The 12,292-nt window shown below is 53.0% G+C and overlaps 1 protein-coding gene across 5 annotated transcripts in view; it reads left to right on the top strand.

Annotated features, from left to right (window-relative positions):
- Positions 1 to 12,201, top strand: part of GALNT6 (polypeptide N-acetylgalactosaminyltransferase 6) — a 33,966-nt gene extending 21,765 nt beyond the window's left edge. For all 5 annotated transcript variants that reach the window (XM_088026069.1, XM_028125498.2, XM_088026070.1 and 2 more), the window contains 8 exons: positions 186 to 335; positions 1,373 to 1,607; positions 4,766 to 4,883; positions 6,300 to 6,500; positions 7,041 to 7,172; positions 7,776 to 7,877; positions 9,320 to 9,472; positions 10,460 to 12,201. In XM_088026069.1, the coding sequence (XP_087882195.1) occupies positions 186 to 335; positions 1,373 to 1,607; positions 4,766 to 4,883; positions 6,300 to 6,500; positions 7,041 to 7,172; positions 7,776 to 7,877; positions 9,320 to 9,472; positions 10,460 to 10,573 (1,205 nt within the window). In that variant the 3' untranslated portion in view covers positions 10,574 to 12,201. The remainder of the gene's footprint in view (positions 1 to 185; positions 336 to 1,372; positions 1,608 to 4,765; positions 4,884 to 6,299; positions 6,501 to 7,040; positions 7,173 to 7,775; positions 7,878 to 9,319; positions 9,473 to 10,459) is intronic.
- Positions 12,202 to 12,292: the final 91 nt, after the last annotated feature.

Raw genomic sequence — 12,292 nt, 5'->3', positions numbered from 1 at the left:
GGTGCTGGCCACACCCAGAGCTTCCTGCTTCCACCTTCTCCCGACCTTTGGTGCCCATGGAATTGCCTCGTTCAGCAGGTGCTCGGGCCGGCGGGAGGCCCGAGAGCACCCAGCCTGGCGCTCACGGTGGGGGTGAGGTGTGCCACCCAGTGGTGAGCCGGCACCAAGGACACTGTCCCTTCCAGACTACTTAAAGGAGCAACTGGAGCAGTACGTGAAGAAGCTGCAGGTCGTGAGGGTGGTGCGGCAGGAGGAGCGGAAGGGCTTGATCACCGCCCGGCTGCTGGGGGCCAGCGTGGCCCAGGCGGAGGTGCTCACCTTCCTGGATGCCCACTGTGAGTACAAGGGGACCAGCGTGGCACCCAGGAGGCCCGAGGGTGATCCGAGCCCCTGCCCCGCTCTCCGGCGGAACAAAGAGCCAGGGCATCACCAAGGCCCCTGCTGCTCTGGGATTAAAGGTGGCTTGGGACCCACTTTAGCTAGCTTCTCGTGCCCTCTTCTCGTCTCAATCCCAAGGATGTGCTCTGGAGCCCCAGACTCCCTTCTGTCTTCCTTGCTTCCTCTGTACCTCATTCTGAGCTCAGCCCCTCAAAGAGGCTTCCTGTCACCACTGGGAACTAGTTTGTATGGAGCTTTCCCATAGGGCCACATGGAGCCAAAAAGGCCTCCTCTTTGCCCCAAACCCAAACACCTCCCCACCATTGTCTGGAAAGAAATTGTTCCCTGAAAGCAGTGATATGTATTAGGGAAAGCTCTAGACTCGGAGTCAGGAGACCTGGGTTTGCCTTCTGGCTCTGCCAGTAACTGAGCCTCAGTTTCCCCATTTGTAAAGTGGGAATGAGGATACCAACCTTACTTACCAACAGAATTACTACTCCAAGGGCCAAATAAAGTAATCTATACGGTTCACTGAAAATCTCAAAGGGCTAGTCTAGCGAAAGGGATTATTATTCCACAACTGGAGCTAAAGCTTGAGGTGCAGTCTCCCTGGAAAAGGGGATACCCCCTTCTGAAGTCCACACTTGGGTGGGGAGGGCTGATTCAGTGGATAGGCTAGAAACCCTGAAAGGTCACCCATCCGGGTTCTTCCCTGTGCTTTGGATCATTTGAGTTGACCATTGGAGTTACTCCCCTGAGACTTCCATTCTTCCCTTCAAAGTTACCTCCACCTTTTGGTTGGGTGAGCAGGGTGGGTAAGAGGGTCTCAGGAGATCTCTCTATGCATTCTACAACTGTGGCGCTGGTCTGTATTTCTCCAACACTAGGGAATGTGGGGAAGGGTCTCTTGTCCTCCTGAGTCTCCCTGTTGGTGTGGGGCCTGGGCTCAGCTGTGGCACGACCCTGACTGCTATCTCCTGGTCCCGGCCTGCAGGTGAGTGCTTCCATGGCTGGCTGGAGCCCCTCCTGGCTCGCATTGCTGAGGAAGAGACGGCGGTGGTGAGCCCAGACATCGTCACCATCGACCTGAACACTTTTGAGTTCTCCAAGCCCGTCCAGAGGGGCAGAGTCCACAGCCGTGGCAACTTTGACTGGAGCCTGACCTTTGGCTGGGAGACTCTCCCCGCCCATGAGAAGCAGAGGCGCAAGGATGAGACCTACCCCATCAAGTAAGGACCATAGCCTGCTGAGCCCCATGCTGGCTTCCAGGGACCCAGGCCATCTTAGGTCCACATTTATCAGGCACGCCATGAAACACATAATACAGTTTTGTTACTCTTCATCCCCTCCGAGGCGGATGCTAGGATTAGCTTGTTTTACAGGGGAGAACACAGCCTCCTAGGGATGAGCAGTTGGCCTCAGATGATGTGGCTAGCATCTGGTGGAAGAAGGATCCAAAGCTCACGCCCCTCACCGCAGCCCTGCACGCCCCCCACTATGACCGACTGCTCTTCTTCACCACTTACTGTGTGCCAGGCGCTGACTGAGGGCTTTGTGTAGTTTGTCTTTTTATTCCTCCCCACGCATGGAAGACCGTGACAGGTGTGTGCAGAGGTGCCAAGAGACGGAGGGTAGAGTCCACTGTTAAATCGCCCTTGTAATAGGGGCCCTTGCACTCCCAGGTCAGTGTCTTTGAAAGGACTGAAAATATATTGAAGCAAACTAGACATGTGTTCTGCTGTTCGCAGTTTGTTACAGGTACCCTGAACTTCTCCGGTAGAGGGCCAGACGGCAGGTCGTTTGGGTTCTGCCGGCTACATACAGTCTGCTGTATATTCTTCCTTGTTAGTTTGTTTTGTTTTAACCATCGTTTGAAAGTGTAAAAATCATTCTTTGCCCAGCACCTTATGAAGTCAGGCCAGCTTTGGGCCGTAGGCCTTAGTGGGCCCACCCCTGAGCTAAAGGGTAGATACTGGAAAGTTTACCCACTGTTTAATGCCCAGCTGGGTCAGCCCCTCGTTCACCCACCCTGTCCTTCCCTCTCCAGATTGCCCATTGGCACCGTCAGAAACCACAAGTTTATTTTATTTTATTCATTTTTTAAGTAGGCTCCGCACCCAACACGGGGTTTGAATTCATGACCCAGAGACCAAGGGTCACGTGCTCTGCTGACTGAGCCAGCCAAGCACCCCCACAAGTTTATTTTAACAGATGTCTCAGCCAACCTGAGTTGGGGAGTGACTTTTAGAGAATCATGTGGTTTTGGATGGTCTGTGCCATTGTTTTTCCATACTGGCCAGGAAACTTAACTGAATATGCATCAGGGATGGAGGCAGCAGAGGTTGGGGATCCAGTGAGCAGAGAGGTAGGAGGGAACCCTAAGAAATGCCACCCAGAGCCTCAGTAGAGTGGACCCTGTGGGTGCCACAGGGAGGAATCCCATGGATGCTGAACAGCCAGCTTGCTCTGTCTCCATTAAAAGGAGGAAAAGGAGCAACTGAAGAGGGGAAAAAGAAAAGAGAAGACAGGAGAGAGAAAAGAGACTGGAAGTCCCTGTTGACCCTCTGTTTGTTTCATAGATGTCTTTTGTTTGGTGTGCACAGCAACAAAGCCCCCCTCCCCCAAACTGGGGGCCAGGCACACAGTGGCACAGTCAGGGACAGGGCACCTGGCCCCTGCCCATCACTGCTGTCCCCTGCTCCAATGTGCGAGGACCATGCAACTAGAAGACAAAGCTCCAGTGTTTGAGGAATGGATTTGCTCCCTGGTATAAGCGCCCTGGCCATATGCATGGCTTCTCCCAGGCATTTTGCATGGTACCCCACCAGGAGGCCTGGGGGGAGTACCCTCCCATCCTCCGCTCTCAAAGCTAGCAGGTGCCTAAGAGGAGAGGTAAAGGACCCAGGAAGTACGGGGTGTTGCCTGAGGTGCCCTGGGTGTGGGTCTGCAGTGAAGTCCCCAGGTAGGGTTTATCCTCAGAGGTAATTTGTCAGCGCCTTCTTGGTCAGAGAGACCTCTCAAGGCCAAGAAATAGGCCCAGATCAGGGAGACCCTCAAGAAGAAGCAGATTAGCTCCAAAGTGCTCATCTGGAGTCCCAGGGCTCTCTGAGCCTTTCCAGGACTTATTTGGGTGGGGGGGGGGGCTTAGAATGCCTGGGAGAGGCCAGAACCAGGGACAGAAAGCCTGCCTGAGCATGAGAGTCTTCTGAGTGAAATTCCTTCCAGAAAGTGGCTCTGGGAGCCAACTACTTGAGAGCGACAAACGCAGCCACAGGGTAATGCCAGGGTCAGGCTCCTTGACCAATCAGTCCGGTGAACACTGACTGAGCCCTTGCCGTGTGTAAAGCACCTTGACAGGTTCTGGATTTACAGAGGTTTCAGTCTCTGCTTGAGTGTAGCACCCAGAGCCACCCACTGAGGGCAGCAAAGCCCTATCCAAGCCAGGCTGGCCAGGGCGCAGACGCCAACAGCTAATGATTCTGTCTAGGCTCTTGCCACTGTCTTCCTCAGGCTCCAACCCCGCCCTCAACCCTTAGCCCAGGCTCTCTTATGAGCAACGGGGTATGTGAATTCTAGGAATGAGACTTTTTTTTGCCAATTTCGCTTACAGTGGGTCTGCGCCTCCCTGCCTTTGTCTGAAAGCCAGAAGCTCCTTGGAACATCCCAATGCTACCATTAGTCCAAATTGAACTGAATTTCACCTCACTTCCTCCTCTGTTTCCAGGAGCACCCCTTCCTCAGTTTCCTCCACTCAAAGCAGCCAGCGGCTTTCCCCAAAACTAAAATTTCTCCTGCAGCAGGACTAGGCCCTCCTAACACCATGGCTCTCTAGTCCCTGACGAGGACCAGGGATTCTGAGATAGAATGGGGTCCACCCAGGTCATAATATTCATCCATTCATTCATGGTTTGAATCCCCTTTCTGAAGACGGATTCACACAGTTTCTGATAACTGAGTATCTGCAATGCTCTAGGAACTTTGCTGCCAAAAAGCAAACGACGGCGCCTCTCCCGTCGGCTGCTAGACTGAGCTCTTGGCCAACGAGAGCTTTCTCGGCTGCGTGACTAACGGGCAGCATGGGTCCTGGTGGCCCGTGTTTGACATTTCCTGCCTGGAACGAACAAACGAGTGCCTTTTCGGAGAGAGTGATGGTAATGACATCTCTCCTCGACCTGGTCCCGGAAGGCGGGAAGAACACAATAAAGCTCTGTCCATGTTTGCTGAGTGCGTAAGTTAGTGGAAGAGGGAAAGAAGAAAGGAGGCCGGGGGCAGGGGGTAACGGAGGTGGTGGGCGGTAGCCTAGCACCAAGTCCACAGCTTTCCACACCAGCTTCTGCTCGTCTTCCCCCCTCGAGAGATGCACATGCTTCTCCCTCTGTCTTTCCAGATCCCCGACGTTTGCCGGCGGCCTCTTCTCCATCTCCAAGTCCTACTTTGAGCACATCGGTACCTATGATAATCAGATGGAGATCTGGGGAGGGGAGAACGTGGAAATGTCCTTCCGGGTGAGAGTGAAGAGGGCTTCGTGGGGGGAGCCGCCGCGGCCCAGGGGACAGACTGAGCCCCTGTCTCTCAGGCCGTGGCAGCCTCGGGGATATTACAGCTGGAACTGGACTTAAAGGGTGTTGGTTTCCCGTCCTGGAGGCACCTCTCCTCTGCTCCCCCCACCCCCGTCCGTGGCAGGAGGGCTTTGAGAATCAGATTGGACAACTCGGAACAAATTTCGGGGCAGAACTCCTCAGAGGGACGGGATTATAGTGGTAAAGGAACCAGACATCTGGGGCCCGGTGACATGTTTCGTGAGGTCTGTGGGAAGAGTGTTAGGGTGAAGGCAGAGCAGGTCAGTTGGCAGTCACTGTCCTTTCTCAGGAAAAGTCGGGTTTCCCCTTGCAGGTTAGAGGACACAGGCCCTGGTGGCCTTTATAGTTTTCCTACCCTCTGCTCAGCAAGCCCTGCATCACTGAAGATGGTGGCCCAAACTCTGGTGGACCCCACAACTCTGAGGGATTCCGGCAATAAGACAAATCAGGATTACGTTAGGAAGAAAGAATTTCCTTTCCATGAAGTCCGCACAAATCCCCACGCTAAAGGGAGAGGTCATTAGCAAGTGGATGAGCTCGTGTGTGAAGTCACCTCTCACAGTGCCTAGCACATATTAAGCATGTCCATTGATGCCTCTGTTACTATGACTATGATTGCGTATTTCTGTTGCTACTCTACTAAAATGAAGAACAACATCTACTAATATAAAACCTGAAAAAGAAAGGACCCAGGTGGGAGGGATGTTTTAAACCGGCCCACTAGCACAGAGAAGGGTCACCAGGTCAGTCCCCGTAACTCCCAGGCTTCTGATTCTGGGCTCATCCATGAGCCTCTGACCTCCGTTCAGTCTCTCTCCTTGGAAGCTAATGTGCTAAAGGTTCAGGTGACTACCCCAGCCCACCTGGAAATTGACTATCCTTGCTATAACTGATGCACCAGTGCTCCAATTGGATCACAAGTGTATCTTGATTTGAGGGAGCTTGAGTTCCCAGTAACACCTGGGTGAGTTGATAAAATCACATTTCCAGGTCAACAAGCCAAGTGACTGGAGCTCGGTGTAGGTATACAGACACAAAGTTAGCCAACTGTCTTTTCTCTAAAGTGGGCCCTGACAACCCTCAGGACCCTGCAAATCTCCATTTGCATAAATCAGAGTTGAACTAACATCATAGAGCTAGGGATTGCATAGTCATGGCCTAGGAAGAATCCTGGTCCATGTCCTTTTTTCTAGGAGAGAGAGCAGCATTTCCCTGAGTTCTTAGACCTGGGACCCTAGCGCCCTGGCACTAGAACAGAGCTGCTGGGGGTGGGGGTGGGGGCGGGGATGACAGTGACCGACGACCTCCCTGAAGGCCCTATCTTGTGTCCTCTTATGGCAGGTGTGGCAATGTGGGGGCCAGCTGGAGATCATCCCCTGCTCTGTGGTAGGCCACGTGTTCCGTACCAAGAGCCCTCACACCTTCCCCAAGGGTATCAGTGTCATTGCTCGCAACCAAGTGCGCCTGGCTGAGGTCTGGATGGATGGCTACAAGGAGATTTTCTATCGGAGAAATATGCAGGCAGCGAAGATGGCCCAAGAGGTGAGAGGAAATGGCACTCGGGAGGGGTTTGGGTGAAGAGAAGGGCAGCATCCCATACCCTAGTCAAGGGCTTAATGGTAGAGGCCCACCCACCTCTGCCCCCTGGTGCCTCCCTTTACCCCCCAGACCCTGTGAGCTGGAGCCCAGGGAGGTCGAGAGTTTGAAGGCTGGTGATGAGGAGAGAAGCTTTTGCTGTCCCCGCCTGGGGAGTCCTGGCATGTTCTAGGAGGGGAGGGAGAATGGACTTGAAGAACCTCTTACAGGGCTTTGCTCTGATGAGGCTCAGAATTGAGGTCTGGGAGAAAACTGACAGGGAAATCACAGGGGATGCAGGAGGGAGGAGGCTATGGGTGGGGGTCCCAAAGCCAAAGCAGGGGTAGGAGGGTGGTTAAATGTGGGGCTAAGCCAGGAGCCCCAACAGGTTCTGAGCAGAAGACCCATTCTTGGAGAAAGTGGCCCCAGAAACTCTGGGCTACTTCAACCGTACGAACAGGTTAAGACCAGTGGGACTGACCTCTTGGGGGCTGGCTTGGTTGACAGAAATCCTTCGGGGACATTTCGGAACGACTGAAGCTGAGGGAACAACTACACTGTCACAACTTTTCCTGGTTCCTGAACAACATCTACCCAGAGATGTTTGTTCCCGACCTGAAGCCCACCTTCTATGGAGCTGTAAGTCTCACAAGCCAGCTCGCCCCCCCATCGTCACAAGAACCCCCCAGAGGAGTTCAGAACCGCTTACCCCACCCAGGGATGGCAAACAAGAGTCGATTTTTACTCTCTCCACTCCTTTATCCAAAGGAGGACTGAGAGGCCACTGTGGGGCTTCTAGAGATAACCAAAACCTTGTAAGGGGGAAACAACCCACAAGCAGTGGTTCTCATTCACCTGCATCAGAATCACCTGGAAGGCATGTTAAAACACAGATTGCTGATTCGGTCGGAATGGAACAGGGCCTGAGAATTTGCATTTCTAACAAGTCCTCAGGTGAGGCCAGCGGTCTGGGGATCACACATGGAGAATCATTGATCATGAGGAAATTCCTGTGTGCTGAGGGCTTTTCCCAGAGACCTGGCAGCCTGGGAGGTTCCCCAGCCTGCCTGTGCCCAGCCTCTGGGCTCAGCACCTCACTCTGCTGTTATGTCCAGGCGTCTGGGTTAATGAGCAGAGGAGAAATCCAGCCATGCAGATTTATCACAGTCGAGCCGCACCCCCCAAACCACACCACTCCTAACTGTGTCATCCTGCTTCCCCTCTCTGCTCACCATTCTGCAGATCCGGAACCTCGGCATCAATCAGTGTCTGGATGTGGGTGAGAACAACCATGGGGGGAAGCCCCTCATCATGTACATCTGCCACGGCCTGGGTGGCAACCAGGTACCCAGCCCCACCATACCGGTCAGGCGCCAGAGAAGCCTGCTTCTGGGACAACTCCTCTCTTCACAGCCTCTTTCTCCACTCAGTATAGACCTTTCCCAGGGCGCCTGGGCGGCTCAGTTGCTTAAGCGTCCAACTCTTGGTTTCGGCTCAGGTTGTGATCTCAGGGCCATGGAATTGAGCCCCGCATCGGGTTCTGCCGGGAGTCCGCTTGGGATTCTCTCTCTCCCTCTGCCCCTCCCCCTGCTCGCACTCTCTCTCTCTCTCTCTCTCTCTTTCTCTAAATAAATTTTTAAAATCTTTAAAAAAATGTCCTTTCCTGAGGACTAGGGTCAGGAGATCCAGAGAGAGGAAGAGATAGCACCCCTGCCCTCAGAAAGCTCCCAGTCTGAGGGAGAACACGTGGCACAGACAGACAAGGTCTGGTGTGAAGTAGGCACCTCTGGGGGGCACTGGCCATCAGTGGCAGGGGCTAGGGAGGGGGCAGGAGGAGGTTACCGTTAATCAGGAAGGCTTCCTAGAGGGGGCCAGCTGCCGAATGAGGTTTTAGAGTAACTTTGGAAACTTTTTGAGCACTTGCTCTCACCCACACCCAGCTTCACTGCCTCCCCTGCCCAGAAGCCACTGCGCTGACTCTGTCACCAGGAGTGACCCCAAAACAACCATCTACTGACATGTCACAGTTATAGTTATGCTGGGAATGTGCCCCATGCTTTACGGTGCCTCAGCTGTTCCCTGAGGACTAACTAGTGACCTCCCTGACCCCAGTCCCTAAGCCTGCCCTGAATGCCCAGCATTTGGTAAGGAAGAGGCACTTGACACAGAGCTGAAGCAAGGAAGGGAGTGGCGTGGGACACTGAACAGGCTGCCAACCTGTGCAATCAAGACAAAGGCATTATCAAGCCATGTCCTCTGCCACTGGCCCACACGATGATTTTAGGTGGTACATTGGTGAACATTTTTTGTTTTAAACAAACTAGCATATCAAGCTCATGATTTCATAGATAATGCATAGAATGAAGCTAAGTTAAATTTTGAATGATTTTCAAGAAAAAAATACTGGGGCACCTGGGTGGCTCAGTCAGTTAAGCATCTGCCTTCGGCTCAGGTCATGATCCCGGGGTCCTGGGATCGAGCTCTGTGACGGGACGGGGGGCGGCCACTGCTCAGCGGGGAGCCTGCCTCTGCCGCTCCCCCTGCTTGTGCTCTCTCTCTCTCTGTGTCAAATAAGTAAAGTCTTTAAAAAAAAATACATATTAAGTAACTATTATTCCAGTAAAACCTAGATACAGTAAGAATCCTGAAGGTAGTACATGACTTACTGAGGTCTTGGCGCCCCCTCCCTTGCTCCCCCAGAAGGTCAACTGTGGTTGGAATCTTAGGGCAGTTGGTTCTGGAAGGCAGTGGGCAAACTCTCCACCTCCTCTTGCCTTGACTTCTAGTACTTTGAGTACACAACCCAGCGGGACCTTCGCCACAACATCGCAAAGCAGCTGTGTCTACATGCCAGTGCTGGCACTCTGGGCCTGAGGAACTGTCACTTCACTGGCAAAAACAGCCAAGTCCCCAAGGATGAGGAATGGGAATTGACCCAGGTGAGTCAGCTGCCCAGAGAGCTCAGAATCCAGAACCTGCGGCCACAGCCTCCCCCCTCCTCCTCCTTTTCTGCATCTTTGGCCATGTGGCAGATGAAGACAATGTAGAAAGTACGGAGAAAGTGGGCTTGGTCCCGGGCAGGGTTCTCGGGGCGTAAGTAATGTCTGGTGAGGTCTGGCTCTGGCTGATACAAAGCTGAGGTAGGGAGTTATGGTCCACAGCCATTGCTGTCATGGCTCAAGTATTTTCAGGCTGAACCCAAGTAGATGAAGGTGAAGATTCACCCATGGTTCCTGCCTGCCCTGTTGTGTGCCAGGTGCAAATCTTGTACTCATATACATTGGGTGTGGTTAATCTTTCAGAGGCTTTTCCCAGGGAGGGAGTGCCCCCATGGGTAGAGATGAGCCAGCGAAAGTTCAGCAAGTTTGTGACTGGCCCAAGCCCCATCACTAGTAAATGGCAGACCTGGAATTCAGACCTAGATCATTCTGACTTAAAAGCCTGGGTTCTTTCTAGTATACCGCACTGCCTCAGGATATAGAATGTAACTTCTATAATACTGGACTCAAACTAGCACTACCCATGGGCCTCCACACCCTACCCTACCCCAATCTTCAAGGAAGACCTGGGCCATGAGGAAGGGAAGAGTGTAAATATGACCAAAGACAGAAAGTGGGAGTGTGCAGCAGGGGCCTTTGAGTCTGGCCATCCAGAGGAGGGGTCCCTGAAAGCATTAGCCCCATGGTCCTGCCTTCCTCTGTTCTAGCTGCTCAGCCTAAAGCCAGAAGTGGGAAATTGACAGTGGACCCACAGGTGGAAACTCAGGAATGCATCCTATCAGGATATTTGGCATCCAAAGAAAGAAATTCAGAAGTGTCCTCTTTGTGCCTTGTTGTATTGCCTTTGCTTTTTACTTCTCGTTGCCCCCTCGTGGCACCGGTAGAGATCTGAAGCCCAGGTTGACCTTTTACTGTGTCATCTTTTAGGACCGGCTAATCAGGAACTCGGGATCTGGTACCTGCCTGACATCTGAGGACGAAAAGCCAGCCATGGCCTCCTGCAATCCCAGTGATTCCCACCAGCACTGGCTCTTCAGCTAAGCCTCGGTCACCCCCATGGGAGTTCCCAAGGGGAACCAAGCCTCTCAGGAAATAGGATTTTGGGGAACTTGATATTTGAGAACCTGATTATCAGCTTCTCTATAGGCCTTAAAGATGGATTTCTAAACCCAGTGGATATCAAAGCAGGATCTTACTACTTTTGCAACACAGGGCCCATTTTCCTTCCTCCATGCTGATGAAAGAGACCGTTGGAACATATGACACTTGGCCTAGAGCTTGCCTCCTGTCCTTGAAACAGACTTCCAAGCAGAGAAGGCTGCCTGGGTAGGGCCCAAGGCAGCAATGCTGAATTCAAGAAAAGTCCTTGCGCAGCCACGTCCTGAGTCCCGGGTCGTGTGGAGCACCCACAGAACTAGTGAGGTAGTACCTTCGAACAGAGAGACTAGAGGTCTACAGGAGTCTCCTTGACAATATTGCCCCAAGTTTCTAGAGCCAATTAGTTTATAGAAAGCACCCCGACAGAAATCCTTTATCTTCTTTCGTCTGCACAGTAACCCTGTGAGAAAGGCCGGGAACCACCAGGCCCATTTTACAGATAAGAAAGCAGAGGCAGAGAGAGAGAAAGGGGCTTGTCTGTAGTCCCACAGCTAGTGGACGGCGGGAGCCAAGACAGACTTGATTTCGAATGCTGAGCCAGAGCTCCTTCCACCACACCACAAGAACACTAGACACCTCGCCATCAGCCTTCGCGTTCTCTCTTCCCTCTGTGCTGATCACTTCTGGCTGGCTGGCCTCCGTAGAGCCTAGAACAGCGGTGCCAGGTAGCCATGAGGGAGACCACAGTTGGGGATCCTGGGATGTTAGTGCTGAAAGCAAGCTCGTGCAGCCGGTGAGTCTCAGGTCTCAGTCCCAGAAGCCTTTTTCCAATGCCCCATATATAACATAGATGAAAAGCCAACTGGCAGTGGGCGAAGTTGAGGGCAGGTGAGGACAATGCCCAATGGCCCCAAAGGAACTTCTAAAGGTCTGTGAGCACCATTCGGAACTGTTCTTTCAGCCCAACCCTATCGTTTTCGTGTAACCTGAGGCCAGGTAACTAATTTGTCCAACACCACACGGCAAGGTATTGGCAACTGGAGACCAGAACCCGGATGAGACTATCAAGAGCCCTGGGGAGTCTGGAGAAGCGGGGACCGTGTGGAGAATGGAGCATGACTGCAGAGATGGCCTCATCTGCTGTACCCGCATGGAGTTCCCGCGTGGAGCGGACCCGACACGCATGTCAGCTCTTCTCCAAGCAAGTTGGACCTCACCACACCTGGCCACTTTGCCTGAAAGAGAGAGCCCAGCTTCCTAGAGGAGGAGTCACATTCCTTCCAGAAGGGCTTCTGACTTTTGGTAGCAGGCTGTCATCTCGGGCATCACCACATGAGGGCGCGCTGGGACCACAGCCGCCTCTCCCTGCACAACTCCACACTGCAGGAGGTCTCCTAAATTCCTTGAGCCCTCACGACCCTGTAGGGGAAACATTCCGAGGTAGCCCAGCCAGAGGGAGAGGAGAGAGTGGCCAGGATATGGCTAGGGGTGGGGAAAGGAAAAATTCTTTGCTGGAAAGAGAATTGGACTTGAGATCCCAATGAAAATAAAGGTCTTATGGCATTGGTAAAGGAGACTTGCCTTTGGTTCCTCCCACCTCAACACTGTCCCTTAGCTGATCCTTGGGCAAATCCGTTGATTTGGGCTGTGGAGAGCCACACG

The sequence above is a fragment of the Eumetopias jubatus genome, unplaced genomic scaffold (genome assembly GCF_037043125.1).
Source record: "Eumetopias jubatus isolate StellerSeaLion01/CBP00866 unplaced genomic scaffold, mEumJub1_p1.0 scaffold_8, whole genome shotgun sequence".
In the NCBI taxonomy this organism is placed as follows: domain Eukaryota; kingdom Metazoa; phylum Chordata; class Mammalia; order Carnivora; family Otariidae; genus Eumetopias; species Eumetopias jubatus.
The sequence above is the reverse complement of the archived record's forward strand: the minus strand, read 5'-3'. Positions and strand labels throughout refer to the sequence as shown.